General features: G+C 43.1%; 1 protein-coding gene across 1 annotated transcript in view; it reads left to right on the forward strand.

Annotated features, from left to right (window-relative positions):
* CNOT11 (CCR4-NOT transcription complex subunit 11) overlaps positions 1-26,505 on the forward strand; it is an 844,502-nt gene that overhangs the window by 757,425 nt on the left and 60,572 nt on the right. Inside the window, exon 12 of the mRNA XM_044071126.1 lies at positions 6,857-6,953. Coding sequence (XP_043927061.1) covers positions 6,857-6,953 — 97 coding nt within the window. The remainder of the gene's footprint in view (positions 1-6,856; positions 6,954-26,505) is intronic.

A 26,505-nucleotide genomic window follows, 5' to 3' on the forward strand; every position in this document is an offset into this window, starting at 1 on the left:
CTTCAGCCTCTCCTGAGGATTATTCTTTTGGGGAAACTTTGCATACCATGAGGGAGCATTTCCATTGGAAAAGTCAGGATTATTCAGAATCCACGAAAAGGCTCAGGGATTTCCTTTTATTGCCTCAGCACAGGCCCCTGGCTGTTCCGCTTGTGCTAGACATTGTGGATGATGTGTTCTCTGAATCCAGCTTATCTCCTGATTCTTTGCCCCCTGCACCAGCCAAGCCAGATAGGTATTAGAGTCCCTGACTCTCACAAGTTTCTTTATAAAAATCCTTCTGCTGATCCAGAAACTATTTCCCAGGGTCCAAAAGGGGTTAAGGCTTCCATTGTAAAAAATCCAATACCCTCTGACAGAGATTCCAGAGCTTTGGATAGATGGGGAAGAAAGTTTGCACTTCTGCAACTTTAGCAGTAAAGGCTTTAAATTGCCAGTTTCACATGATTAAGTACCAACAATATTTAATGGCTTAGTTAAAAAAAAAATGCTTGCAAGCTCAGAAGCTCCTGACTGTAAAGAAATGCAGGATTTATTGCATGCAGTTGAACAGGTGGGAAAACATAATGTGGTTTTGAATCTTTAGAGGCCTCTTGTAGAGCCGCAGTTACAGGTTCTGTGATTCGAAGACATGCTTGGTTAAAAGAACAGAGTTTACCTGATCATGTTAAGGCAAAATTATCGGATGCTCCTTTACAGCATGATACCTTGTTTGGTGTTAAGGCAGAAGAGGTGTTAAAGAAAATGGAGGATAAAGCTAAATCTATGCAAACAGTCAAGAATTTCTTACAGGTACAGCCACCTCGATTTAGCAGAAATTGGCCAACAAAGAATTGGTCCTTTCCAGTGTCAGACAGGCCACAGAGAGACAGATACAGATGCCCAAGAGGCAAATCTCAACCCCAAGGCTCTAACAGACGACAGTGGGACACCTCAACCCCAAAAGGAGGTGAGGACAAGTCTCAGTCTTACAGGAAACAGTCCCAATGACTTCCCCCTTCGTACGCCAAGCACTTCCCTTTTGGCAACCCCCTTAGGGGGAAAACTAGCACTTTTTCTCAAAACTGGCAATCACCCAAGACAAATGGGTTCTGAATATTGTGTGTCAAGGTTACAGGTTCTACTTTCATACTTTACCAAGGCTAAAAGGAATGCCACACCTGCCACAAAATCAATGGGCAGAGGCACAAAAACAAATTTCAGCCCTCGTGGACATGAGAACTATTCAAAAAGTACCACAACAGGAACAAGGACAAGGTTTTTATTCAAGACTCTTCCTGGTCCCCAGAAAGGACAAGGCCTGGAGGCCCATACTAGACCTTTCAATTCTAAATACTTACCTGGATATTCCGAAATTCAAAATGTTGACATTACAGCAGCTTCTACCCATGCTGGGCAAGAAGGCTTGGCTTGTTACTCTGGACCTCAGAGGCATACCTGTATGTCCCTATCAGACAAAATTGCAGAAGATACCTCAGATTCAAAGCTGGAACAATGCACTACCAATTCTCTGCACTGCCCTTTGGCTTATCTACTGCGCCCAGGGTCTTTACAAAGTGCTTGGCACCAGTAATTGCATTTTGCAGACAAAAAGGAATTCAAATATATCCATACCTGGACGACTGCCTCATTCAAGCAGAGACAAAGGACATTCTTCTACAGCATTTGGCGTTTGTAAAAAGGTTGCTAATTTCTCTAGGGTACACAGTAAACGAAAAGAAGTCAAAACTAGTGCCCTCACAACAGGTTATTTTCCTGGGTGCCAGCTTAAATACAACGGCCCAGATGGCTTATCTCACGCCAGACAAACAAGTTCAACTAACTCAATGTTTTCAATTACTGGCAAAAAAGTCCCATCTCCCTGCAAGAAAAATTCTGCAGACCCTGGGATTCATGGCATCCTGCATACTACTAATACCATATGCCAGACTGCATATGAGGAAATTGCAATGGTACCTAAAAAGTGTTTGGACTCAACACTCTCACAGTTTAGAAGCAGTAATACCAATGATTCCCTGTCTACAACAGGAGTTTCGATGGTGGGCACAGGCATGTCACCTAAACAAGGGTCAGCCTTTTACCCTACCCACAGCCAGGCAGACTCTAACAACAGATGCTTCGGATTAAGCCTGGGGAGCACACATGGCAGGAAAATGCATTCAGGGCAAGTGGACCACAGACCAGATGCATATTCACATCAATCAAAAAGAGATGTTGGCTGTTCAAAATGCCCTAACAGCTTTCAAGGACCTTCGACATCCAGGACAATTATTATTAAAGACAGACAACACCACAGTAATGTGGTACATAAACAAGCAAGGAGGCACTCATTATTATCCCTTATGCAGGCAAGCCATGACCTTGTGGAACACAGCTCTAACGTATCAAGTTCATCTGCAAGCACAATTCCTGCCAGGAAAGAAAAATACTCTGGCAGACTATCTAAGCAGAAATGTCATGGACCCTCACGAATGGAAATTGAATCGACAAATCTTCAGCATGGTAATGCAAAAGTGGGGATGCCCAGACATAGATCTTTTTGCCTCCCCACTGAATTGCCAACTACAAAAATTCTGCACAAGGACTTATCACACACAAGCATGGACAGTGGATGCTCTCTTGTTCAGCTGGAAAAGCCTAAAAGTTTATGCCTTCCCACCACTGCCTCTCCTTTCAAAGGTACTCCTAAAAGCCAGACAAGAAAAACCTCAGATGATCCTGACTGCTCCAGACTGGCCACGCCAGCACTGGTACCCAATCTTGAAGAACTTAGCTCAAGGCCCACCATGGACTTTGCCTCAAATTCCACACCTTCTGACTCAACAAAACAATCAGATCCTGCATGGTCAGCTCAAAACCCTAAACCTAGCTGCATGGCAGATTCATTAGTCAAACAGGCAACACCTCTCTCTAAAGCTGTTATGAATGTCATTTTGGAGGCCAGGAGGCCTAACACCAGGAAAGCTTACTCAGAAAAATGGAAGAGATTCTGCACCTGGAACCAGGCTCAAAGCCTTGACCCTCTTGTCCCAAACATTCCTCAGATTTTGCAATACTTAACTGAGATGCTGGACAAAAGCCTATCCTTCTCATCAATTAAGATCCACGCCTCTGCCATTTCAGCACATTACAACTCGGATCCTCCTTTATTCTCTCATCCTTTGCTAAAGCAGTACCTCAGAGGGGCTAAAAACATAAGACCGCCCCGGAGAGCACCAACACCAACTTGGGACCTCAATTTCGTTTTGGAAAACTGACCCTGCCACCTTTTGAGCCAGCCAATACAGCCGATCTAAAATTTTTATCCTGGAAAACAGCTCTGCTCCTGGCAGTAACTTCAGCATGAAGAGTCTCAGAGCTACAGGCATTAATGGCAGTAGAACCTTTTATAATTTTTCATCAGGACAGGGTTTCTTTAAGGACAAATCCTACCTTTATGCCAGAGGTGGTATCTAGTGTGGCTCTTAACCAAACCATCCATTTGACAACTTTTTATCCAAACCCCCAGAATAAAGGGGAGAAACTTCTGCACTCTTTGGACATACACAGGCAGCTACGCTTCTGCTTGGACAAAACAAAAGCTTTCAGGAAAACTGAGCAACTGTTTGTAGCATATGCTGCAGGATCACAGGGCAAGGCTATCTCAAAGCAGGCTATATCCAAATGGATAGGACACTGTATTCGTTACTGCTACACACAGCTTGGAAAATCAGTCCCTAATAACATTAGGCCACATTCCACCAGGGCAACAGCCACTTCAACAGCCTTTCTCAGAGGAGTACCTACCAAGGAAATTTTGGAGGGTGCAACTTGGAGTTCAGTGCACACCTTTACCAAGCATTACCACTTGCCTCTTTACTCTAAATCCAGAGCAGGATTTGCCACTGCAGTTCTGCAGGGCCTCATAGCCATTCCTAACTCTTTATAGACCAGCCACCCAACCTTAGCTTTGGGATTCTACCAAAGTGTAACGACTGCAGCAGTGAAACACGATGAACATAGTACAGTTTTGTACCTACCATAAATGTAGATGTTCGAGTGTTCACACTGCGGCAGTCCAAGTTACCCTCCCTCCATCCCCTCTGAACTAGCTGGACTTATATATACCTTTCTATCCTATACAACCTTTGTGGTGTATTTGCTTGTAACTGAAGGTATTGTTTTTATTTTATATGTATATTTTTTATTAGCAATATGTATTGCCTACCTACTTGGGGGCACCTGACATCTGGGGCAAGAAAAACTGAAGAAAATGGCGTCGGATGCATCTTATATGCCCCTGGCGCACTGAAGTAAGGGAAGAAACGACAGCAACCGACGCCGGACCAAGACTTTGGAACTCTGGCTGACTGCGGGACCGCTTGACGGCAGGATAACCCAAGTGTAATGACTGCAGCAGTGTGAACACTCGAACATCTGCATTTATGGTGGGTACAAAACTGTACTTTTTTAATGTCAGTGGGATAATCGTTGCAACAAGAAAACATGTTCAGTCTTTCTTCATCATTCTCAGGAAAATATTCTTCTTTGTCTTTTCCCGGTTAGGGGTCACCACAGCAGAACTCCAGTCCGCTAATGATTGGCATGCGATTTTTATGGTGCCAAGTTGCCAGCCCGACCTTCAGAGGAGGCATGCCCATTCACGCATGTCGTTCGTAGGCCACACGATTGCAGGGAGGACATGCAGAAGGCACTCCAGCCGAGAACTGAACAGGAGAACCTCTTGCTGTGAGGCAACAATGCTACCGCTGTACCACAGCGGCTTCATATTTTCAGGAAAATATTACAGCTTAATATTCATCCTAGCCTTGTTTTCCTGCTTAGGCTCAAGCTCTGTACCTTAGCTACAGGAAACAAGAGCCTGAGTCCTCTACCCCAACTACCAAGCTGCATTTTTTCAAGGAGCTGAGTTTCAGGTGCATTTTTCAAGGAATTTTGTTTCAAGTACATTTTCAAGGAATTGTGAGCTTCAAGGGAAGAGACGTTGCTAAGTCTCTTTACAATGTGCAACTGTTTTATTTGGCAAATAGTATCATTCTTGTGGTATAGAATTTTATAGTAGCACAGCAGATAGCATACTTGCTTTTTGATGCAGAAGGCTGTGGCCAACTCCAACAACATGTTGGATTGCTGATACTATGTTGTACTTTAAGGAGGGTCCTGAGTATGTCCTCCTTTGGATGAGATGCCTAGTAACTATAAACATGTTGTCAGTTTGCCATCCATTCCGTATTGCAATATTGCCAATTTACCCTTTTTTAATGCAACATAGGCAATTTATTCTTCAAGGGGAACAGGCACTGAATTTATAGATGAAACACTGAAATATAAAGTTGTTTGCTAGCAGCAATCTTTTCATTAGTTACAGATCTCTTTAATGTGGAAATATTTAGATGACTTACTTCTGCAGAGATTGTGAATATTTACTGATATTGGTGGATTGTAATGACAGAAGTTTGAATGGCCTATTATGGTTTAAATGTTTTGAAATGAGCAGTTTTGCCTTTATTGGTTCATATGTTTTGTTTCATTGCTTACTGGAAAAATCTTCTTCTTTTGGCGTTTCCCGGTTAGGGGTCGCCACAGCAGATCACCTGTCCGCTCATGATTGACAGTGGAGTTTTATGGTGTCGAGTTGCCAGTCCGACACCCAACCTTCCACAGAAGACACACACTCTTGCCTAGGGCCAGTTTAGAGTGTCCAGTCCACCTACAGCATGTCTTTGGGATGTGGGAGGAAACCCACATGACCACAGGGAGGACATGCAGACTCCACACAGAAGGGCCGCCCCAGCCGAGGATCGAACAGGAGAACCTCTTGCTGTGAGGCGGCAATGCTAACCGCTGCACCACCGTGGCCACCTTCGCTTACTGGAAAACTGTTCAAAACTGTAAATTTAAAACCCACTTTAACGAGTGGTGCTGTATTATACTAGGAATTTAATTTATATATATATATATATTATAATTTAATACAATCAGGAAGGTGAATCAAAGAACTTTTGCATGGTCCTAAAAATGTGTGCAAGGGGCCTATGTTTTGAAAACGTCCCAAAGGTAAACTTAATCCGCCATTAGCAAGATGCTTTTCTTTGAATGTGGGTTTCAGTGAATGTAAGTTTCAAAGGCACAAAAGTTTTAATGCGAAGTCTGTTTTCATTGTGAGACTGTATTGCTTTGCTTAGCAAATGTGTATCAGTGTCTGTGCTATTAAATTTGAAGTAAAAGTTTTAAATTAAATCCAAACATCTGTAATTATTGTAGAAGTAAAGCAGAAAACTACATGCACACTGAAAGTTTTGAACAATGTTTATGGCAACTAGGGTGAAATGGAGAAATAGTAAGGTAATGGGACACCGGAATGGTTGCATTGTGGGGCAGGGGGATAACAAAATTAGACACATTTTGCTTTCATTTACATGTCCATAATTTTTGACATGAAAAGCTGGCAACCCTGCTTAGGTAGTCGCTTTATTTACAGTTTTATTGTATTTTGCAAAGTGACTTTAAGACTACAAGCCACCATCACACACACAGTGCTTACATTTATTAGCCATCAGAGTTGTACCACATTGTAATGAATTGTCCACTTTTGTTCAAGAAGTTGCCACTTTTGTCACTTTTAAATCTACACTGGATGATTTCTGTGGTAAATTATATATTTACTTTTATGGTGATGAATTGAATTAAGAAGATCCTGTTATGGTCTCTGAATGTAGAAAGTATTTATATAAGCCATAGGGATTGTAAGTAAATCTGCAGCAGCTAGATTTGAAATATTATTGAACACATTTACAGTGTTCAAATGATTGTGTACTGAAAAGTTGATATTGACTTGATTCTGTTCATTTTATAGGCTTACAACAGCAGTTGATCTTCCTCCTGAATTTATCCATCTTTACATCTCAAACTGCATCTCTACATGTGAACAAATTAAAGACAAATATATGCAGGTGGGAAGAATTTTCAGTTTATCATATCTTACCTATTGGCATTCATTACTTTTCTACCTCACTTTCCGATCCTCAGACTTTTAACCTGTAACTAGTATCCTACTGTTGAAACTTAAGAAAGTTTGTGTGTGTAGTAGATGAACAGAGTGTTTGACTGGATGAAATGACAGATAAGGTCATGTTAGCAATAGTTAGCATGATGGGGATAAGTCATTCTCACATGCTAAGACATAAAAAGTTTTACATCATTTATCAGGAGCTTGACACTAAGGTCTGTGCAGACCAACATATTCATATCAAAACCTATCAACTGTCCCTGTCTTGCAGGAATATTCCATGTTTTCAAGCCTGATTTAGGATGTCCCTATTTTCAGGCTCGATTTACCCCTTTAGACACTTTTCTGAATCCCCCTCAGAACATGTCATTTTTGGAGCTGTCTGTTATACAGAAAGCTATACTACATGATCAACACACTAGTGGCAGCAATAATTTAAAGAAAGAGGACATACATCTTACAGCTCCCTTTTTCTGAAGCAAAAATAAATGGCCTTGTATGGTAGAATTTTGCAATACATTTCAGTGAAGTGCACAGGTATTACACTATCTCTTCATAATATGCTTATATTTTCCCTTCATTTTTTAAATGCGTTTTTGAGTAGTATCCCACTTTCCTACTAGAAGCAGCAGTTATGTGCTATTTGGCATTCTAAATTTATGCTAATTAGATGCCCAGATTTTTAGCTGGATGTTCCTACTTTGCAAGAGTCTTTATTCCTATTTTCAGCATACAACATTTAGGTTCATTGAAATTGGTATAGTCCTTTTGAACTGCTGTCTTTCAGATACTTGTATCAGAATTCCTTCCTGTGCCAATAACATTTCTAAGCACTATTTAAAAAAGTAAGATGTATGAGTTGCAGAACTGAAATCCAGGAAATAAGTCTATAAACATACAACATTAAAAATTAACATTTACTTTTCCAAATTGTGACACTCCTCATTTCGTCTACTCTGTGGAAGCATGTCACATTATAGGTTTGTGTTGCATTTTATTAACAAATGAACATGTATGTGGTATGGAATGTTGCATCTCTTACAGCCTACACACATCATTGCATTCCTGAGCATTTTCTGAAAAGTCAACTTAAATATCGTATGAAAGTCCAAGCTGTTTTTACTGCAGATCATCCTAGATTAACATTTTATTAATAAATCCTTCCAGTTTCAAATCTTGCCTATTATAAGATGGTAAGTCACTTAGTTTAAAAAGTTAGACCAATGAAAGTTCTAGATGCCATAAGGGAGCTATGGGTGTTAACTGGAAGCATACATAAAAGGTGCTATAGGCTTGAATGAGTTAGTGTTAAAGGTTACTTTTTATATAGCATGGTTGTAGCTGGTTTTGAAGAATCATCACTCGCTGTCACAAGCCAGTCATGCATGTATTCTTCAAGCAGTTAAATGTTATGGCTGTAGTCCGATGGTCAAAGATTTGTAAGCAAGAGTATGAAAACTGCAAATTAACTTTTTTTCATTTATATTCCAATATTATTTCGGTTTTAGTCATTGAACGTCTGCAGTTATGGTTACTTTTTACTTACTGTTTATCAAGCTATATTGCATAGTAGAAATCCCAACTCAGACTGACTTCAAGAATATGAAAACTGAAAATTAACTTTCTTTCATTTATATTCCCTTTTAATAGACAACCTTAAGCTGTGTCTAATCATCAAAATAGCATGTCTTCTATCAACGTCAGTAGTCTTTTCCATGTGTATATGATTTTCATTTTATATTTAGCTCATAATCTCATTATCTGGACATAATAGGCCATAGTGTTGACATGCTTCATAATTTGTGTAAATAAAAATGTACAATACCAACCCTAAATAAACTATTACTAATCTTTAGAAAATCATATAGGCAGCAAACTTGTATAAAAAAAAAACTTAATTTTTGATGTGTTTGTATTGAAACGTTGGATGTTGCTGTGTATGTAATGTCTTTATACTTTTTGGATTTGTAAATGGAGCTTTTCTCCCCGTGCCTCCAATGAAAATGGGTTCTGGACCCAGTGGATTGTCCGGGTCAACAAATGTCAATAAATAAATATTCCAGTATTGTTTCAGGTTTAGTCATTGATTTGAACATCTGCAGTTATCGAGCTATATTGCCAAATAGAAATCTAAAATTTAGTCTTCATGGTTAAATATGTTAAATCTCTGAGTGGTTATATTTTTTTCCACATTGCTACCTGCCGACTATCATCTGCCTGCCATTTACTGGCCCATTTATTCCACATAGAGTGAGAGTTGAACATGGATTCATCATCCTTTCAGCCATTAGGACATTTTGTCAACGCAGCCTAACCCCACACTGAGGTGGTGATGAGGGCTTTGCATCACTACATTTGGAATGCCTGTGCCATTGATACAAAGTCATGTTTACTCCTTGACTCACTTCTGCAAGGGTTACTACACCCACGTCCCTCTTGCAGGGCCTGATCTCTGAGAAGAGGCCTTTGCCACTCCCCTGGAATACCAGCTCACAATGGGGTGGGGGTTGAAGCCAAATCACCCCTCCTTGTCAGGTGCTCATTTCTCACCCACCCCTCCTCAGCTCCTTCAGCTTCCCTGAACTGCTAATCAGTTGTGAGATCTGAAGTTGTTTTCATTTGATTTTCAACCTGTGGGAATATGGATCCGGTATGGATCCAAATTGGTTGCATTTTCCAGCATCGGATTCGAGCTCCACACTCCTCCCATACCCATAATGCCCCTGTCTCCCTCCTCCCCCTCAGATCTTGCTTGCCGTGCATCTAGCTAGCATCATGGTCCGTTGCTCCAGGTTCCTGGTAAGTGAATTAATAAAATTTCACTGTCCTCCTTAACTTGTCTTTGGTTCTTTTAGACTCTCTTTATTTCTAATTTCATCCCTATCCCTTGCGCTCAGGCATTGGTCCTCTAATTCACCAAAAAAAAAACAAGACCCTCTCCTTTCCTTCTTACTATAGTTTTGTGTGTGTGTGTGTGTGTGTGTGCGCTACATCCAATACCATGGCAGAGACCCCCCAAGCCAGGGTTTCGGAAATGCACAAAGTGTGGCCATAAGCTTCTTCCTCCTCCTAATGGCCACACTCTAGGTGTGGGACCCCTAGACAAATCACACACAGACACCTCCTGTTCGATCTGTGTAGGATTCAACTCCCACGCATTGATCGACAGGAGGAGCAAGTTGGTCCTAAAGTGCCTCCTTCCTCAGAGGCCCCTGCTTCCACTTCTGCTTCTTCCTCCACCCTGACCTCTGGGACTCAGTCTCCCACCAAGAGGGCCGGGGATAGGGAGAAGCACAAACAAAAAGACGGGATAGGCCCAAGAAGCTGTTTTCCGACTGCGCTTCCTTGGCCGAACCTGGGGCTACGTATTGCCCTGCTCCAGCCCAATCCCGCCCAAACACCTCCCGGACATTCCACCCGTGCAGTGGAAGGAAGCAGCAGTGGAAATTTCCAAGCTGTTTGAAAAAGGAGTCATCCGTCCCGTCCCCCCAGACCAGTCTGGATCCGGCATTTATTCTAGGTTCTTTTTAGTGCCAAAGACGACAGGGGACTTAAGACCCATCCTGGATCTTTCAACCCTAAACCTGTCAGTTGTAAAGACAAAATTCTGTATGGTCACTCTCCAGTCTGTTCTGCCCTTCCTGCAGAAAAACGACTGGATGTGCTTGGTGGACCTCCAGGATCGGTAGTACCACATCAGAATGGACAAGTGCTCTTGTAGGTTCCTCCACTTCTGACTGGGTGCCAATCATTACCAGTTTAGAGCACTACCCTTTGGTCTCACCACCGCCCCAGGATGTTCACCAAAGTGATGGCAGTTGTGGCTGCTCACCTGCAGCTGCAGGTCTTCCCCTGCCTGGATGATTGGCTCCTTTCTGCTCCCTCCAGGCATCGCCTCTGCTAAGCCAGGGATCTCCTTTTCCAGACCCGCCAACCAGTTGGGCATAACCATAAATCTCAACAAGTCCCTATTGGATACGGTTCAAGTTTTAGACTTTAATCAGGTTCTTTTAGACATCATTCAGAGCAAGGTTTTTCTAACTCCAGACAGCATTCAGTCCCTCAGACATCATGTGTTATACATTGTTCAAACCCAATATCCCCCTGGGAGAGTCCGTTCTTCAGGTGTTGGGGTCCATGGCGGCCACAGTCACACTAATCCCCATGACTCGTCTGCATATGAGGGTTGTCCAATGGACCCTAGTGGTCCTCACTAGATCTGCCATTATCCCATCCAGTTCATTTGTCTTGGGCCTGCAGGGATTCACTGCTCTGGTGGCTTCAGTCCCTGGATCTTCCTCTGGGTCGCCCGTTTATCCTTCCTGCCCCGATGACCACAGACATCTCCCTTCTCAGGTGGGGGGAGGGATTGAATGGGAAGGACAGTCCAAGGCATGTGGTCTTCCCTGGAGACCCATTTGTATATCAGTGTCCTGGCGATGAGGGTGGTGCTGTTGGCATTGCAAGCTCTTCATGCTCACCTTCCCCTAGGGATGATTGCCATCCAGACTGTCAACATGTCTGTAGTCTGGTACATCAGACGGGAGGACCAGATCTTATCCCCTTTGTCGCGAAGGCATGATATTGTATGAGTGGGTGATCTCCACTGGCCATTTTTTGGTGGCAATGCACATTCTGGTGAGGTCCAACATTCTGGCAGACAGGCTCAGCAGATCTGTTCTGATGCCTTACGAGTGGTCTCACTTCCTCTGATCCCAAAATTCATACAGAAAGCTCAACTGCTGGGGAGCTTAGTGATCCTCATTGCCCCCTTCTGGCCTTGCCAATTGTGGTTTCCTTCTCTGTGGTGTCATGTAGTGTGTCGTCCTTGGACATCAGCTCCAGTTCCGGATCTGATCTCGCATCCCTCAGGGATCCCACACCCAGATGTAGTCAGTCTGAAGCTTACAGCTTAGCTGCTCCAGTTCAAGTGATAGCTAGAACTCCCGGGCTGTCTTCTCCAGTTAAGAAGATTTTGGTAGCGGCTCACAAATTGTTCACTAGGAAGGTTTATTCCAGTAAGTGGAAACGTTTTTCAATATGGGCATCTCAGCATGACTTGGACCCTTTCACGGCTCCAGTCCCCGCCATCTTGGAGTTTCTGGCAGATATTTTTCATCAGGGTGCCATCTTTTCTACAGTTAAGGTTCAGTTGGCACTTATCTCTAATTTTCATAAAGGAGACAATTCAGCTTCCTTAGCTTCTTCCAAGCTTTATAAAGCCTTTTGGAAAGGTACCTTTTTACTTAGGCCTCCAGTCAAGGACCCTACGTCACCTTGGGATCTTACTCTAGTTCTCCAAGCCTTGGTTTCTTCCCCTTTGAAGCAGAAAGGCTACAGTGAATTTGCAATTTCTGTCTTGAAAGACTGCCTTTCTGGTTGCTATTACCTCAGCTAAAAGAATGTCTTGAGATTCAGGCCTCATCTGTCAAACCCCCTTATATGCTGTTTCATAAGGGTGTCCTTGTACATGAACCGTCCCTTTCTTCCGAAAGTGGCTTCAGAATCTAACATTAATCAGGTTATCAATCTTCCTGTTTTCTTTCCAAACTTGCAGAATAAGGGAGAGTATAAATTGCATTTGCTTGATGTTCATAAGCAATTGCATTTTTATTTGCGTAGAGCAAAGTCCTTTCGTAAGTTTGATAAAATTTGTGTTTCCTTATCTAAGCCTTTCATAGGGAAACCTGTGTCAAAGGTGACTATTGCTCGTTGGATCTGTCACTGCATAGTTCTGGCGTATATAGCCAAAGGATTATCTCTATCAGATCTGTGGCTACTTCAGCGGCCTTTTGGTCTAAGGTTTCTTTGCATGACATTTGCAATGCAGCTACTTGGGCATATTCGCACACATTCATTTTGCACTATAAGTTGGATCTCCTGTGCAGAGGCAGGGCATCCTTTGCCTCCGCCGTGCTACGGAATATCCTTCCATGAGGACCTCCCAGGGTCTTTTGGTAGCTGGGGACTCTGTCCCACAGGTTGAAGTTCAAATGAAAACAATAACTTCAAAAAAGGTAATGTAATCACCATAACGTTTCATCTGAGATGTTGCTTTTCATTTGTCTTAAGCTGTCCCCTCCCTCCTTCCCCCTGCCTTATCCAGGCTGTATGGTAGACCAGATGAGAGAGAGATAGCCCTTACTTTGACAAGCCTTTGTCTTCCTGTGGTGCTTTCAGGGTACTACTGCCAGGGTGTTAGGCTCTTGGTTAGGTTGGGGTGCTACTGTCAGCAGCAAACTTGATCTAAGGGGAGGAGGGAGACAGGGGCATTATGGGTAGGGGAGGAGGCTTGGAGCTCGGATCCGAAATGCGGCCGAGTTGGATCCGTATTCCCACAGGTTGAAGACAAATGAAAAGCAACAACTCAGATGGAACATTGTGGTGAATACATAACTTTTTTTTTTTTATTATTATTTTTTATTTATTTATTTGTACCGCAATCAGGGCATTATCCATCTACAGCACAGAGTTTTGGGTATTGTAGTTTTTAATTGTCATGTGCAGCAAGAAAAAATAGTCAATATTAAATCTGAATAGTTTGAGATGAAAGCAAAGAATACCACCATGTTTGTTTTAAATAAACATATTGAACTTCTGAAAACATTTCAGGAGGTGTTTAAGATTTCCTAGCAGGTCCCCCACCCTAAAAATCCCAAGTTCGAGAATAACCTTGAACTTGTGTTAAAAGGGAGGTTGGTCAGCTTATGCCCGATCATGTCCTGATAATGATCTGCAGCTGTGCCAGCGTGTGCCAGTGTTACAGTTCACCATGATACCTGGCTGCAGTCAATGAATTTTGCCAAGATTTTTAAAGTGTCGTTTTAAATTAACTTTTAATGACTATGACCTTTTTGGCTACAGTTCTATGAGAAGATGCAGGAGAGTAAGAGGGATATTAAAACCATCATCGCTTTGAGTGTACTTTCAGCTACCACAGAGAGCTTTTGCTAGGAATCAAAGTCCTAAGCAGATGTAGTTTCAAAGGTGTGTCTCCTAGCAGCAGCACAACAAGCAGTTTGCGAGGGCCACATCAAAATGGATGTCAACCCAGAAGCAGAAATACTCGGTAGAGTAATGGCTCGTTAGACATTCCCATCTGAGTGTAAATACCAGCAGAATCTCTGAAGGCTTTGCTGCTGTGGAGGCAGTCAGGGGAGGGGGGTGTGCCTGTTCCTTCATTTCCTTGCATGGTTGCACATCAAGACAGGTCAGAACTTTTATGCCTCTTGTGTGACTACAAAATATCCTTCACATCCTTCCTAAGCCGCCTCGCTTCCATTACTAGACTTTCCACCTTGTTAAAGAAAAGCAGCCAAAAAAGTGGTCATCAGTGTTCCGTCGGATCAGAAAGGGTCTGGATATTAGTCAAGATTATTTTTAGTTCAGGGAAAACAAAAAAACACTTGGATGATAAGGCAACCCCCCACAATGATTTCAAAGCTAAGGAATTTCCTTTATATTTTGTGGCAGACATCCTGGGTAGTCTCTTTTGGTGGGCATCTTCAATCCATGCCTCTAAAATAGCTTGAAGAAAGCCATGACAGTGTCCCCATTCCCCATCCCTTTTCCCAAGAAGATGTATTGAATTTTACTACTCTCCCAGCTGTTTGAGCAGAGACTCCCATACTGGATATCAGTGTGTCTTCATTGGCTGTCCTTAAGTTCCTGGAATCTTGCTACCATCCCCTTAATTTATTCTGTTAATGTATTTATTTTTATTTTAAGTTTAATGCTTGCCCATAAGCATTTACAATGAAACAGTGAGGAAAAAATAAAGGACATTAAAACTTGGCTATTTTAAGCATCCATAAAAGATAAACTATAAAAACTTTGACATAAAAAATTAAAACAATGATAACAGAAAGCAGTGAGTATAGTCCAGAAACAGCTGGCAAATTGAAAGCTGGTATTCCTGTAATAAAGTTTACAGCAGTCTCTCTTGAAAATCTGGAATTTTGTGGACCTTTAGAATTTGGACTCCATTTCATATTGCCTGAATCCAGGATGGAAGTTTATTCTAGAGAACGGGAGTAAGATATGAAGCCATTCTGCCTGATCTTTCCAGTTTTGCATATGGAAAGGCTTTTACAGTCCCGTACCAGACAACTGATTCTGCTTAACCAGAATATGGGATTGCAACCGCTGCTTCAGGTAAACAGGGACCAGATCATTGAACATGGAAAGGGAGTGTCAAGTTATTAAATATACATTGAGACACATCTGGTAGCTATCACAGAAACCAGAGAACTGGTGTGTTATGACTAATTATAGAAACACCAGCCATCAGACTGCTGGAAGAATTCTGCAGCTGCTCCAAGTGTGGTGTCACTTTATAACCCAAAGAACAAAGAGTTACAGTAATCCAAGTAGGATGACACAAGTGTCTTTACAACCACCCAAAGTACCTGCATAGATGCTAGAGCCTCGTGACTTTTCTAAAATGAAAGTAGGATGTTTTTATAACTGCTGTCACCCTATCCTAAAAAGTCAGCTTGCCATCAAGCATTGCACCCAGATTATGAACCTGAGAAACAAATATTTCAACTAAGGATCACCGTAGATAGCCAAAGGCAATAATAGTGGAACATTTCGGAGTGTAGCATGCCAATAGCCTCAGTCTTGGTTGGGTTAAGTTTCAGTTGCTTTGAGGATGTCCATTCAGGAGTAGATTCCTTGTCTTCTAGAGGGTGACCTTTTGAAATATTGGAACCCGCTAGAGTGAATCCCAAATGCAGAGACTAAATGGCAGGTAGATTGGACTTGTATATACCAAGTCCGAGATGCCATTTATTAAAATATTCCCTTTTCTCTGAGGTAGCGTGTTCTCACAGTTGATATATATATAAGTTCAGGGGGTGACCCCCCCCCCCCAAAAAAAAAAAAAAGTTTTAAGGAGAAGAGCAGTTTTTAAGATTTGCTGTTTGGATTTTTGGTCTTTTTTTTTTGTGTGTGTGGCTTTTCAAGTGGCAACATTTCAGTAGAGAAGCCCTGTTATAACGGTAGTCAGGCATTTAGCCCAGAGGGAAGTAAAGGGAAAGTTGGGTGTCATCAGCATAATTAAAAAAAATACCATTCAAGTAGTTATCTGCCTAACGGGCATAATGTTTATTGTGAGTAACAAAGAAGCCAAGATCCAGCCTTGTGCTACACTCCAAGGTGTATGTTCATGATGAATTTAAGCCACAATGCTGCATGTTGTGTGTGGTCAGTAAGGTAAGCTGTAAACCATTTCAGTACTGTCTTTATCACCATAGCAGTTCAGTAATTCAGTCAGTTTTACATGACCCCCCCCCCCCCAGTGCCAAAAGCTGCAGAGTAAGAAATTGAACAGGATTAGGATACAAAATTTCCTCTTGTCTATCTCACTATCAAGAGGTCATTCACAACTCTCACAAGTGCTGTCTGCACCATGTGCCTAGATTTATAGCCTGACTGACGTGGTTCCAGCAGTTCTTGAGACATTACGCAGCAATACATCTGAGCTTAAACCACTTTCATGATCACCTTACTAATGAAGGGAAGATTACAGACATGTCAATAATTCTCCAGAATGTTCATATTTAAAGAAATGTTTGGAGCACTATGATTACCACTATCATGTTTAAGACATCGGCAGCCTTAAATAAAAACAAATAATGTGGAGAATTAATTTACCAAAAGGGTCCTCTGACAAGTCTTAATCACTTCTCATGGTCCCTGGGTCCAAATCACAATGGACTGAATCATCATCATCATCAACCACCCCCACCACCCCATTTTCTGCATGGGGTCATGTCAACTGTTGCCATCTGTCTTAATTCAGTGCCATTTTCTTATCTTCTTCAACATGTGCTTCATGTTTCACTGTTGCACTCATTACATTTGGGGTAATCTGCTGGCAGGTTGCCCTCAGTCGGCCTGAATTCCAAAGTCTTGGGTGCTGCGTCGGTTGCAGTCTTCTCTTCCTTGACGTCAGGGGTATAAAACATGCAGCCAATGCCATTTTCTTTAGTCTTTCTTGCCGCGCGGTGCATGAAGCAGAAGCATTTCGCAAATGCCGGTCAGCCGACTACTGAAATATTTGCGTTTCAGTTTCAGAACCGAAGTCTTCAATAAAGCTAAGTACCCCGTTGGGGAAACATTTTTCTTGCTTTTTACCGATGTCAGAAAAAGTTAGTAATTGTATTACTTGTGGGAAGCAAATACCTCATAAGGATTTCCATTTATACTGGATTCCTTGCCTAGGCCCTGATCACAACGTGCCTGGCTGTCAGATAGTCATCATGTTACACTGCTGCAGTCATTACACTTGGGTTATCCTGCTGTCAGGCGGTTCCCCAGTCGGCCTGAGTTGCAAAGTCTTGGTCTGGCGTCGGTTGCTGTCGCCTCCTCCCTGACGTCAGTGCGACAGGGGTATACAACATGCAGCCGAAAACATTTTTTTCAGTCTTTCTTGCCGCGCGGTGCCCAAAGCAAAAGCAGTTCGCAAGTGCCGGTCGGCTGACTCCTGAGATTTTCATTCCGAATCCAGAACTGAAGTCTTCTACAAAGCTAAGTACCCTGTTGGGGAAACTTTTTCTTGCCTCAGACCGATGTCAGTAAAAGTTAATAACTGTATTTCTTTTGGGAAGCAAATACCTCCTAAGGATTTCCATTCTTATTGTATCCCATGCCTAGGGCCAGACCACGGCGTCACTGGTTGTCTGTTTTGTGCTAGGTTTAATAAGCGCACTATTAAACGTTGGTTTGATTTTGCCCGACATTATTTTGGCAGAAAATTCGATTATACCATGCTGTCGGAACGTCCGACAGCCGGAATACATAAAAAGTGCAAAGACAAGGATAGGCATCTGGGGCCCAAAACTGGTGACGAAGCCTCTTCTAGGCCAGTCGCCGGTTCTCCGGTTTTCAGCGAGGCGCCTTTGCAGCCCCAAACGACCCCTTCTGTAGAACCACAGGCCGCGTCTGACTCCCACTTGGAGATGGCTGGGCCTTCGGACTCACAAGTTATTCAGACTACCGAAACTACCCCTTCAGAGGGATCCAGAGTAGCTGAACAGCCCGCAGCTTCAGCGGGTGTTTTCAGACTTACTCAGTTAAGCATTAAATCTTCTGCTAAGTCTAAACCTACTTTAAAAACAAAGAAACGAATACAGCATTCTCCAGGACAGGCCTCCATGCCTAAGAAACAAATGCTCAAAATGGCCGAAGACCTTATTACTCTGATCAGGGGTTCCCATCCCCCTCCTGAAAAAGGGCCTAGACAGGATGCAGACTGACTCATCCGACCAGGTATCCATCTCTTCAGATTCATCCTCAGACCTAGGATACCCCTTACCCCCTTATTAGGATTCTGATGCTGAGGAATCAATTCCATCAGCCTCTCCGTCTGAGGACTACTCCTTTTGGGGAAACCTTACATACCATTAGGGAGCATTTCCATTGGGAAGGCCAGGATTACTCAGAATCCAAGAAAAGGCTCAGAGACTTCCTTTTATTACCTCAACACAGTCCCCTTGCTATTCCACCAGTGTTCGATATTGTGGATGTGTATACTGAATCCAGCTTAAATCCTGATTCTTTACCTCCAGTCCCAGTTAAGCCTGACAGATACTACAGAGTCCCTGACTCTCACAAATTTCTTTATAAAGGCCCTGTTGCTGACCATGAAACTATTTCTCAGGGAACCAAAGGGGTTAAGGCCTCATCAGCAAAGAATCCAGTCCCCTCTGACAGAGATTACAGAGCATTAGACAGATGGGGGAAGAAAGTATATACGTTTGCAAGTTTAGCAATGAGGGCCTTAAATTGCCAGTTTCACATGTTAAAATATCAGCAATTTTTGATGTCTCAGTTGAAACAAAAAATGCTACCAGATTCAGATCCTCCTAATTTAAAAGAAATGCAGGATTTATTGCATGCAGCTGAACAAGTTGGAAAACACACTTTGCAATGTGGTTTTGATTCTTTAGAGGCCTCCTGTAGAGCAACTGTTACAGGTTCTGTCATTAGAAGACATGCTTGGTTAAAAAAAACATACATTACCAGATCATGTTAAAGCAAAACTATTGGATGCACCTTTGCAGCAGGATGTGCTATTTGGAGTTAAGGCAGAAGAGGTATTAAAGAAAATGGAGGATAAGGCAAAATCTATGCAAATGGTGAACGATTTCTTACAGGTTCAACCTCCTCGATTTAGCAGAAATTGGCCTACAAATTATTGGTCCTTTCTAGTTTCAGACAGACCTCAAAGGGGCAGATACAGACATCGAAGAGGTAGAGGTCAGCCACAAGGCTCTTACAGGCCTCGACAATGGGGTGCATCAGGCCAGAAAGAAGGGGAAGACAGGCCACAACCTTATAAAAAACAGCCCCAATGACTTTCCACTACAGCTGCCAAACGGCTCTCTTGGCAGCCCCCTTGAGAGGAAAACTGGCACTTTTCTATCACAATTGGCATATTATCATCAAAGACAAATGGGTTCTCAACATTGTATCTCAAGGTTACAGGTTCCACTTTCACACTCTGCCAAGGTTAAAAGGAATGCCAAACCTGCCACCAAATCAATGGGCAGAGACTCAAAAACAAATTACAAGACTCATGGACATGAGAGCTATTCAAAAGGTACCACCACAGGAGCAAGGACAAGGATTTTATTCAAGACTCTTTCTGGTTCCCAGAAAGGACAAAGCCTGGAGCCCATTCTGGATCTTTCTTCCCTAAACACTTACCTGGATGTTCTGAAATTCAAAATGTTGACACTACAGCAGCTTCTTCCCATGCTGGGCAAGAAAGCTTGGCTCGTAACCTTGGACCTCAAGGAGGCATACCTGCATGTCCCTATCAGACAAAACTGCAGAAGATACCTCAGATTCATAGCTGGTTCAATGCACTATCAATTCTCTGCACTGCCCTTTGGCTTATCTACTGCGCCCAGGGTCTTCACAAAGTGCCTGGCACCAGTAATTGCATTTTGCAGACAGAAAGGAATTCAAATTTATCTGTACCTGGACGACTGCCTGATTCAAGCAGAGAGCAAGGACATTCTTCTAAAGCATCTGGTGTTTGTAAAACAGTTAAGTTGCTAGGGTACACAGTAAACGAAAATAAATCAAAACTAGTGCCCTCACAAGAGATAATATTCCTGGGTGCCAGTTTGAATACAACGGCCCCAATGGCTTATCTCACGCCAGACAAGCAAGGACATCTGACTCAATATTTTCAATTGATGGCAACAAGAACCCAACTCCCTGCAAGAAAAATTCTGCAGGTCGTGGGTTACATGGCATCTTGCATACTACTAATTCCATATGCCAGGCTGCATATGAGGAAACTACAATGGTACCTAAAGAGTGTCTGGTCTCAACACTGTCAAAGTTTGGAAACAGTTATACCACTAATTCCTTGCCTGCAACAGGAGTTTCGATGGTGGGCTCAAGTTTGTCACCTCAACAAGGGACAGCCTTTTACTCAACCCACAGCCAGGCAAACACTGACAACAGATGCATCGGATTATGCCTGGGGAGCACACATGGCAGGAAAATGTATTCAGGGCAAGTGGCCCGCAGAACAAAGGCATCTTCACATCAATCAAAAAGAGATGCTAGCTGTACAAAATGCCCTAATAGCCTTCATGGACCTGCTACATCTAGGGCAACTACTACTAAAGACAGACAAGACCACAGTTATGTGGTACATAAACAAGCAAGGGGGCACTCACTCATCCCCTCTGCAGACAAGCCATGACCTTGTGGAACACAGCTCTAAACTATCAAGTTCATCTGCAAGCACAATTCCTGCCAGGAGAGAAAAACACACTGGCAGATGACAGAAACATCATGGATCCCCATGAATGGGAATTGAATCCACAAATATTCAGAATGATAACACAGAAATGGTGGAGTCCGAACATAGATCTGTTTGCATCCCCAATGAACTGCCAGCTGCAGAAATTCTGCACAAGGACTTGCCATCCACAAGCATGGAAAGTGGATGCCCTCAGCTGGAAAAATCTACAAATATATGCTTTCCCACCACTGCCTCTCCTTCCAAAGGTACTCATCAAAGCCAGGCAGGAAGAGCCAAAGATGATCCTGATTGCACCAGACTGGCCACGCCAGCACTGGTACCCAATCTTGAAGAACTTAGCACAAGGACCACCCTGGATTTTGCCTCAAATCCCACATCTGCCGACTCAGCACAACAATCAGATACTTCCCAGCCAGCTAAAGACTTTAAACCTGGCTGCATGGAAGATTACCTAGTCAAGCAAGCAGTGCCTCTCTCCAAAGCTGTTATGGATGTCATTCTGGAGGCCAGAAGGCCTAGTACCAGGAAAGCCTATTCGGATAAATGGAAGAGATTCTGTGCCTGGAACCAGGCTCACAGCCTTGATCCTCTTGTAACAAATATTCCTCAGCTACTACAATATTTAACTGAGATGCTGGACAAAGGCCTCTCCTTTTCATCCATCAAGATCCACACCTCTGCTATCTCTGCTCATTACAACACGGATCCACCAATTTTCTCTAATCCTTTGCTAAAACAGTACCTCAGAGGGGCTAAAAACATAAGACCGCCCCGTAGAGCACCTCCTCCAACTTACAACCTCAACTTTGTGTTGGAAAAATTAACTTTACCTCCTTTTGAGCCAACTAACACAGCAGATTTAAAATATATCTCTTGGAAAACTGCTCTACTCCTGGCAATAACATCAGTATGAAGAGTTTCAGAATTACAGGCTGTAATGGCAGTGGAACCTTTCATCATTTTCCACCAAAACAGGGTGTCGATAAGAACCAACCCTACGTTCATGCCTAAGGTGGTATCAAGTGTGGATCTAAACCAAACTATACACTTGTCAGTTTTTTATCCAAATCCACAGAATAAAGGGGAGAGACTACTGCATTCTTTGGACATACACAGGCAGTTATGCATCTACTTGGACAAAACCAAAGCTTTCAGAAAATCTGAGCAATTATTGGTAGCATATGCTGCAGGAGCACAGGGAAAAGCCATTTCAAAACAGACTATTTCAAAATGGATAGGACACTGTATACGTTTCTGCTATACACACCATGGGAAACCTGTACCTAACAGCATTAGATCTCACTCCACCAGGGCAACAGCCACTTCAACTGCCTACCTCAGAGGAGTACCTACCAAGGACGTTTTGGAAGCAGCAACTTGGAGTTCTGTACATAACCTTCACCAAGCACTACCATCTGCCTCTCTACTCTAAATCCAGAGCGGGCTTCGCCACTGCAGTGCTGCAGGGCCTTATAGCCACCCCCAATGCCTTATAGTACCACCCACCCTACCTCAGCTTTGGGATTCTACCCAAGTGTAATGACTGCAGCAGTGTAACATGATGAACATAGTACAGTTTTGTACCTACCGTAAATGTAGATGTTCGAGTGTAAACAATGCTGCAGTCCAGGTTACCCTCCCTCCTTCCCCTCTTACTTGCTGGTACATACCAAAGTCTTCTACCCTTTACTACATATGGGGAGTATTTGCTGGTATCTGAAAGTTGTTGATTGCTTTTCTTATGTATGTTTTATTAGCAATTGGAATAGCCTACCTTTTTGGGGGCATTTGACATCTGGGGCAAGAAAAACTGAAGAAAATGGCTTCGGCTGCATCTTATATACCCCTGTCGCACTGACGTCAGGGAGGAGGCGACAGCAACCAACGCCAGACCAAGACTTTGGAACTCAGGCCGACTGGGGAACCACCTGACGGCAGGATAACCCAATTGTAATGACTGCAGCAGTGTATGCACTCGAACATCTACATTTATGGTAGGTACAAAACTGTACTTTTTGTGCTAGATTTAACCAATGCACTATTAAGTGTCTGTATATTTTTCCATCTAAGTATTTTGGAAATGGATTTAACTACCCAGAGATGTCGTCGGATAGTAATCCGACTACCGGAGTACATTCAAAATGCAAAGAAAAGGACTGAGAAAGGCAGTCGAGATCGAAAACCAACGACAAAGCTTCTCCTAAGCCATTCACCGGTTCACCGGTATTCAGTGAGGTGCTTTCGCAGTCCCTGATGCCTGCTACCTTCGAGTAGCAGCCCTCTACTGACACCCATGTGGAGTCCGGCATGCCGCAAGATACTCAAGGTATTGGACCTATGGATGCATCTCCCTCGAATGGGTTCGGAGCCGCTGAGCAGGCACCGGCTTCTGAGGGTGTATTCAGACCTCAACATTTTTATATCAAACTGACGAAAGCTGGAAAACCAAAGGCAAAGACACCTTCTAAAACTAAAAAACTGACGCCTGAGCCAAGTGCACAGGCCTCTATGCCTAAAAAATAGATGATCAAAATGGATGAAGACCTTATTACCTTGATTAGGGGTACCCATCCCCCTCCAGATAAGAGGCCTAGGCAAGGCACTGACTATGAATCATCAGATCAGGTTTCTATTTCTTCTGATTCCTCTTCTGATCAGGATTTATCTTTACCTCCCTATGAGGATTCTGATGCTGAGGAGTCTATTCCATCTGCATCTCCTCTTGAGGATTATTCATTTGGAGAAACCTTGCATACTTTGAGGGAACATTTTCACTGGGAGAGTCAAGACCTCTCAGAATTAAAAAAAGAGGCTCAGGGATTTCCTCCTCCTCCCTCATCACAAGCCTTTATCCATTCCCCTTGTGTTAGACATTGTGGATGATGTTTTTTCGGAGTCAAGCCTGACCCCTGACTCTTTACCTCCGGCTCCCAGTAAGCCTGAGAGGTATTACAGGGTCCCTGACTCTCTCATAAATTTTTATTTAGAAACCCTGCTGCTGATCCTGAAACTATTTCACAGGGTCCAAAGGGAGTTAAGGCCTCAGCAGCAAAAAACCCTACCCCCTCCGACAGACATTCAAGGGTGCTGGACAGATGGGGGGGGGAAAGGTTTATACATCTGCAACCTTGGCAATCAGGGCCTTAAACTGTCAATTTCATATGCTTAAGTACCAACAGCATGTTATGGGATTGTTGAAGCAGAAAATTATGTTGATTTCAGAATGTGCAGAAAATAGGGAATTATTGCATGCAGCTGAACAAGTTGAAAAGCATACTTTGCAATGTGGTTTTGATTCTTTAGAGGCCTCCTGCAGGGCCGCAGTTACTGGATCTGTAATTAGGAGGCATGCCTGGTTAAAAGAACACAATTTGCCTGATCATGTTAAAGCAAAATTGCTAGATGTACCTTTACAGCATGATTCTCTGTTTGGTACTAAGGCAGAAGAGGTTTTAAAGAAAATGGAAGACAAAGCTAAGTCTATGCAAACTGTTAAAGATTTACAAGTGCAGCAACCTTGATTCAGTAGACACTGGCCTACAAAAAAGTGGTCCTTTCCTGTGTCAGACAGAGCTCAAAGGGGCAAATCCAGACGCCCTAAGGGTTCCAGGTACCAGGCTCAAGACTCATACAGGTCAAAGCAATGGGGTGTATCCACCTCCAAATCTGGAGGAGATAAAGCGCAAACCTACAGAAAGCAATCCCGATGACTTCCCTCTGTCTACACCAAGAACTTATCTTTTGGCAGCAACCTTGGGGGGAAAATTAGCACTTTTTGCTCAGAATTGGCAGGTAATAACCCAGGACAAGTGGGTACTGAACATCGTATCACAGGGATACAGATTCCATTTCCACGCTCTGCCAATGACAAATGGTTGGCCAGACCTGCCAAAACACCAATGGGCAGAGGCACAGAAACAGGTTACGTCCCTCATGGTTATGGGGGCCATTCAGACCGTACCAGAACAGGAAAAAGGACAAGTTTTTTTTACTCGACTGTTCTTGGTACCCAGAAAGGACAAGACCTGGCGGCCAATACTGGATTTATCGATTTTGAACATATACCTGGACATTGCAAAATTCAAAATGCTCACTTTGCAACAGCATCTGCCCATGCTGGGCAAGAATGCTTGGCTGGTGACTTTAGACTTAAGAGGCATACCTGCATGTCCCAATAAAACAGTCGTGTAGAAGATACCTCAGATTCACAGCTGGCTTAATGCATTACCAATTCTCTGCACTGCCCTTTGGCTTATCTAGTGCACCCAGGGTCTTTACAAAGTGCCTGGCACCAGTAATTGCATTTTGCAGACAAAGATGTACTCAAATATATCCTTACTTGGACGACTGTCTCATTCAAGCAGAGAACAAGGACACTCTTCTGTGACACCTGGCGTTTGTGAAAAGGCTTCTAACATGCGTAGGGTACACAAACGAAAAGAAATCACAACTGGTACCCTCTCAAAAGATAACATTCCTGGGTGCAAGCTTGCATACAACTGCCCAGATGGCTTACCTCACGCCAGACAGACAAAGGCAACTGACTACTTACTTCAAACTGATGGCAACAAAAACCCAGTCTTCTGCAAGACAAATACTGCAGGCTCTGGACTTCATGGCATCCTGCATCCTACTAATTCCATATGCAAGACTGCATATGAGGAAAAGTCAATGGTACCTAAAAAGTTTATGGAGTCAACATTCACACAGTCTGGAAACGATGATTCTTCTCATGCCCTGCCTGCAACAGAAGTTTCTATGGTGGGCAAAGGCCTGTCACCAAAACATAGGACAGCCCTTCACTTTACCCCCTGCCAGCCAAACCTTAACAGACGCATCAGATTATGCGTGGGGGGCCCGCATGGCAGGAAGATGCATTCAGGTCATATGGGCACCAAATCAAATGCATCTACATATCAACCACAAAGAGATGCTAGCTGTTCAAAATGCCCTAACAGCCTTCAAGGACTTACTTCATCCAGGACAACTCCTGATAAAGACGGACAACACCACAGTCATGTGGTATATAAACAAGAGGGCACACACTCATACCTCCTTTGAAGATTAGCCATGGTACTGTGGGATACAGCTTTGACCTACCAAATAAATCTTCAAGCTCAATTCTTGCCAGGAAAACAGAAGACTGGCAGACGACTTAAGCAGAAACCTTATGGATCCTCACAAGTGGAAACGTATTCAGCATGATAACAGAGAAATGGGGGAGCCCAGACTTATAGATCTATTTGCTTCTCCTCAAAATTATCAATTGAAAAGATTCTGCACAAGGACTTATCACAGACAAGCATGGAAAGTGGACGCCCTATCCTTCAGTTGGAAATACCTGTCAGTTTACGCCTTTCCTCCTCTGCCTCTGCTACCCAAGGTCCTCCTAAAAGTCAGACATGACAAGCCAAAGATGATATTAATTGCCCCGGACTGGCCTCGCCAATAGTGGTACCCAGTCCTAAGGAACTTGTCTCAATACCCAGTGTGGACCTTGCCTCAAAGACCATAACTTCTGTCCCAGCAAAACAATCAGATCCTGCACAATCAACTACAGACTCTGAACCTGGCAGCATGGCTAATCATGTAATCATACGAACGACACCTTTCAGTAAAGCTGTGATGGATGTCATTTTGGAAGCCAGAAGGCCTAGTACTAGAAAATCTTATGCTGACAAATGGAAGAGATTCTGTGCTTGGA

The sequence above is a fragment of the Protopterus annectens genome, chromosome 5.part0, assembly GCF_019279795.1.
Source record: "Protopterus annectens isolate FY-2018-M chromosome 5.part0, PAN1.0, whole genome shotgun sequence".
Taxonomy (NCBI): Eukaryota; Metazoa; Chordata; order Ceratodontiformes; family Protopteridae; genus Protopterus; species Protopterus annectens.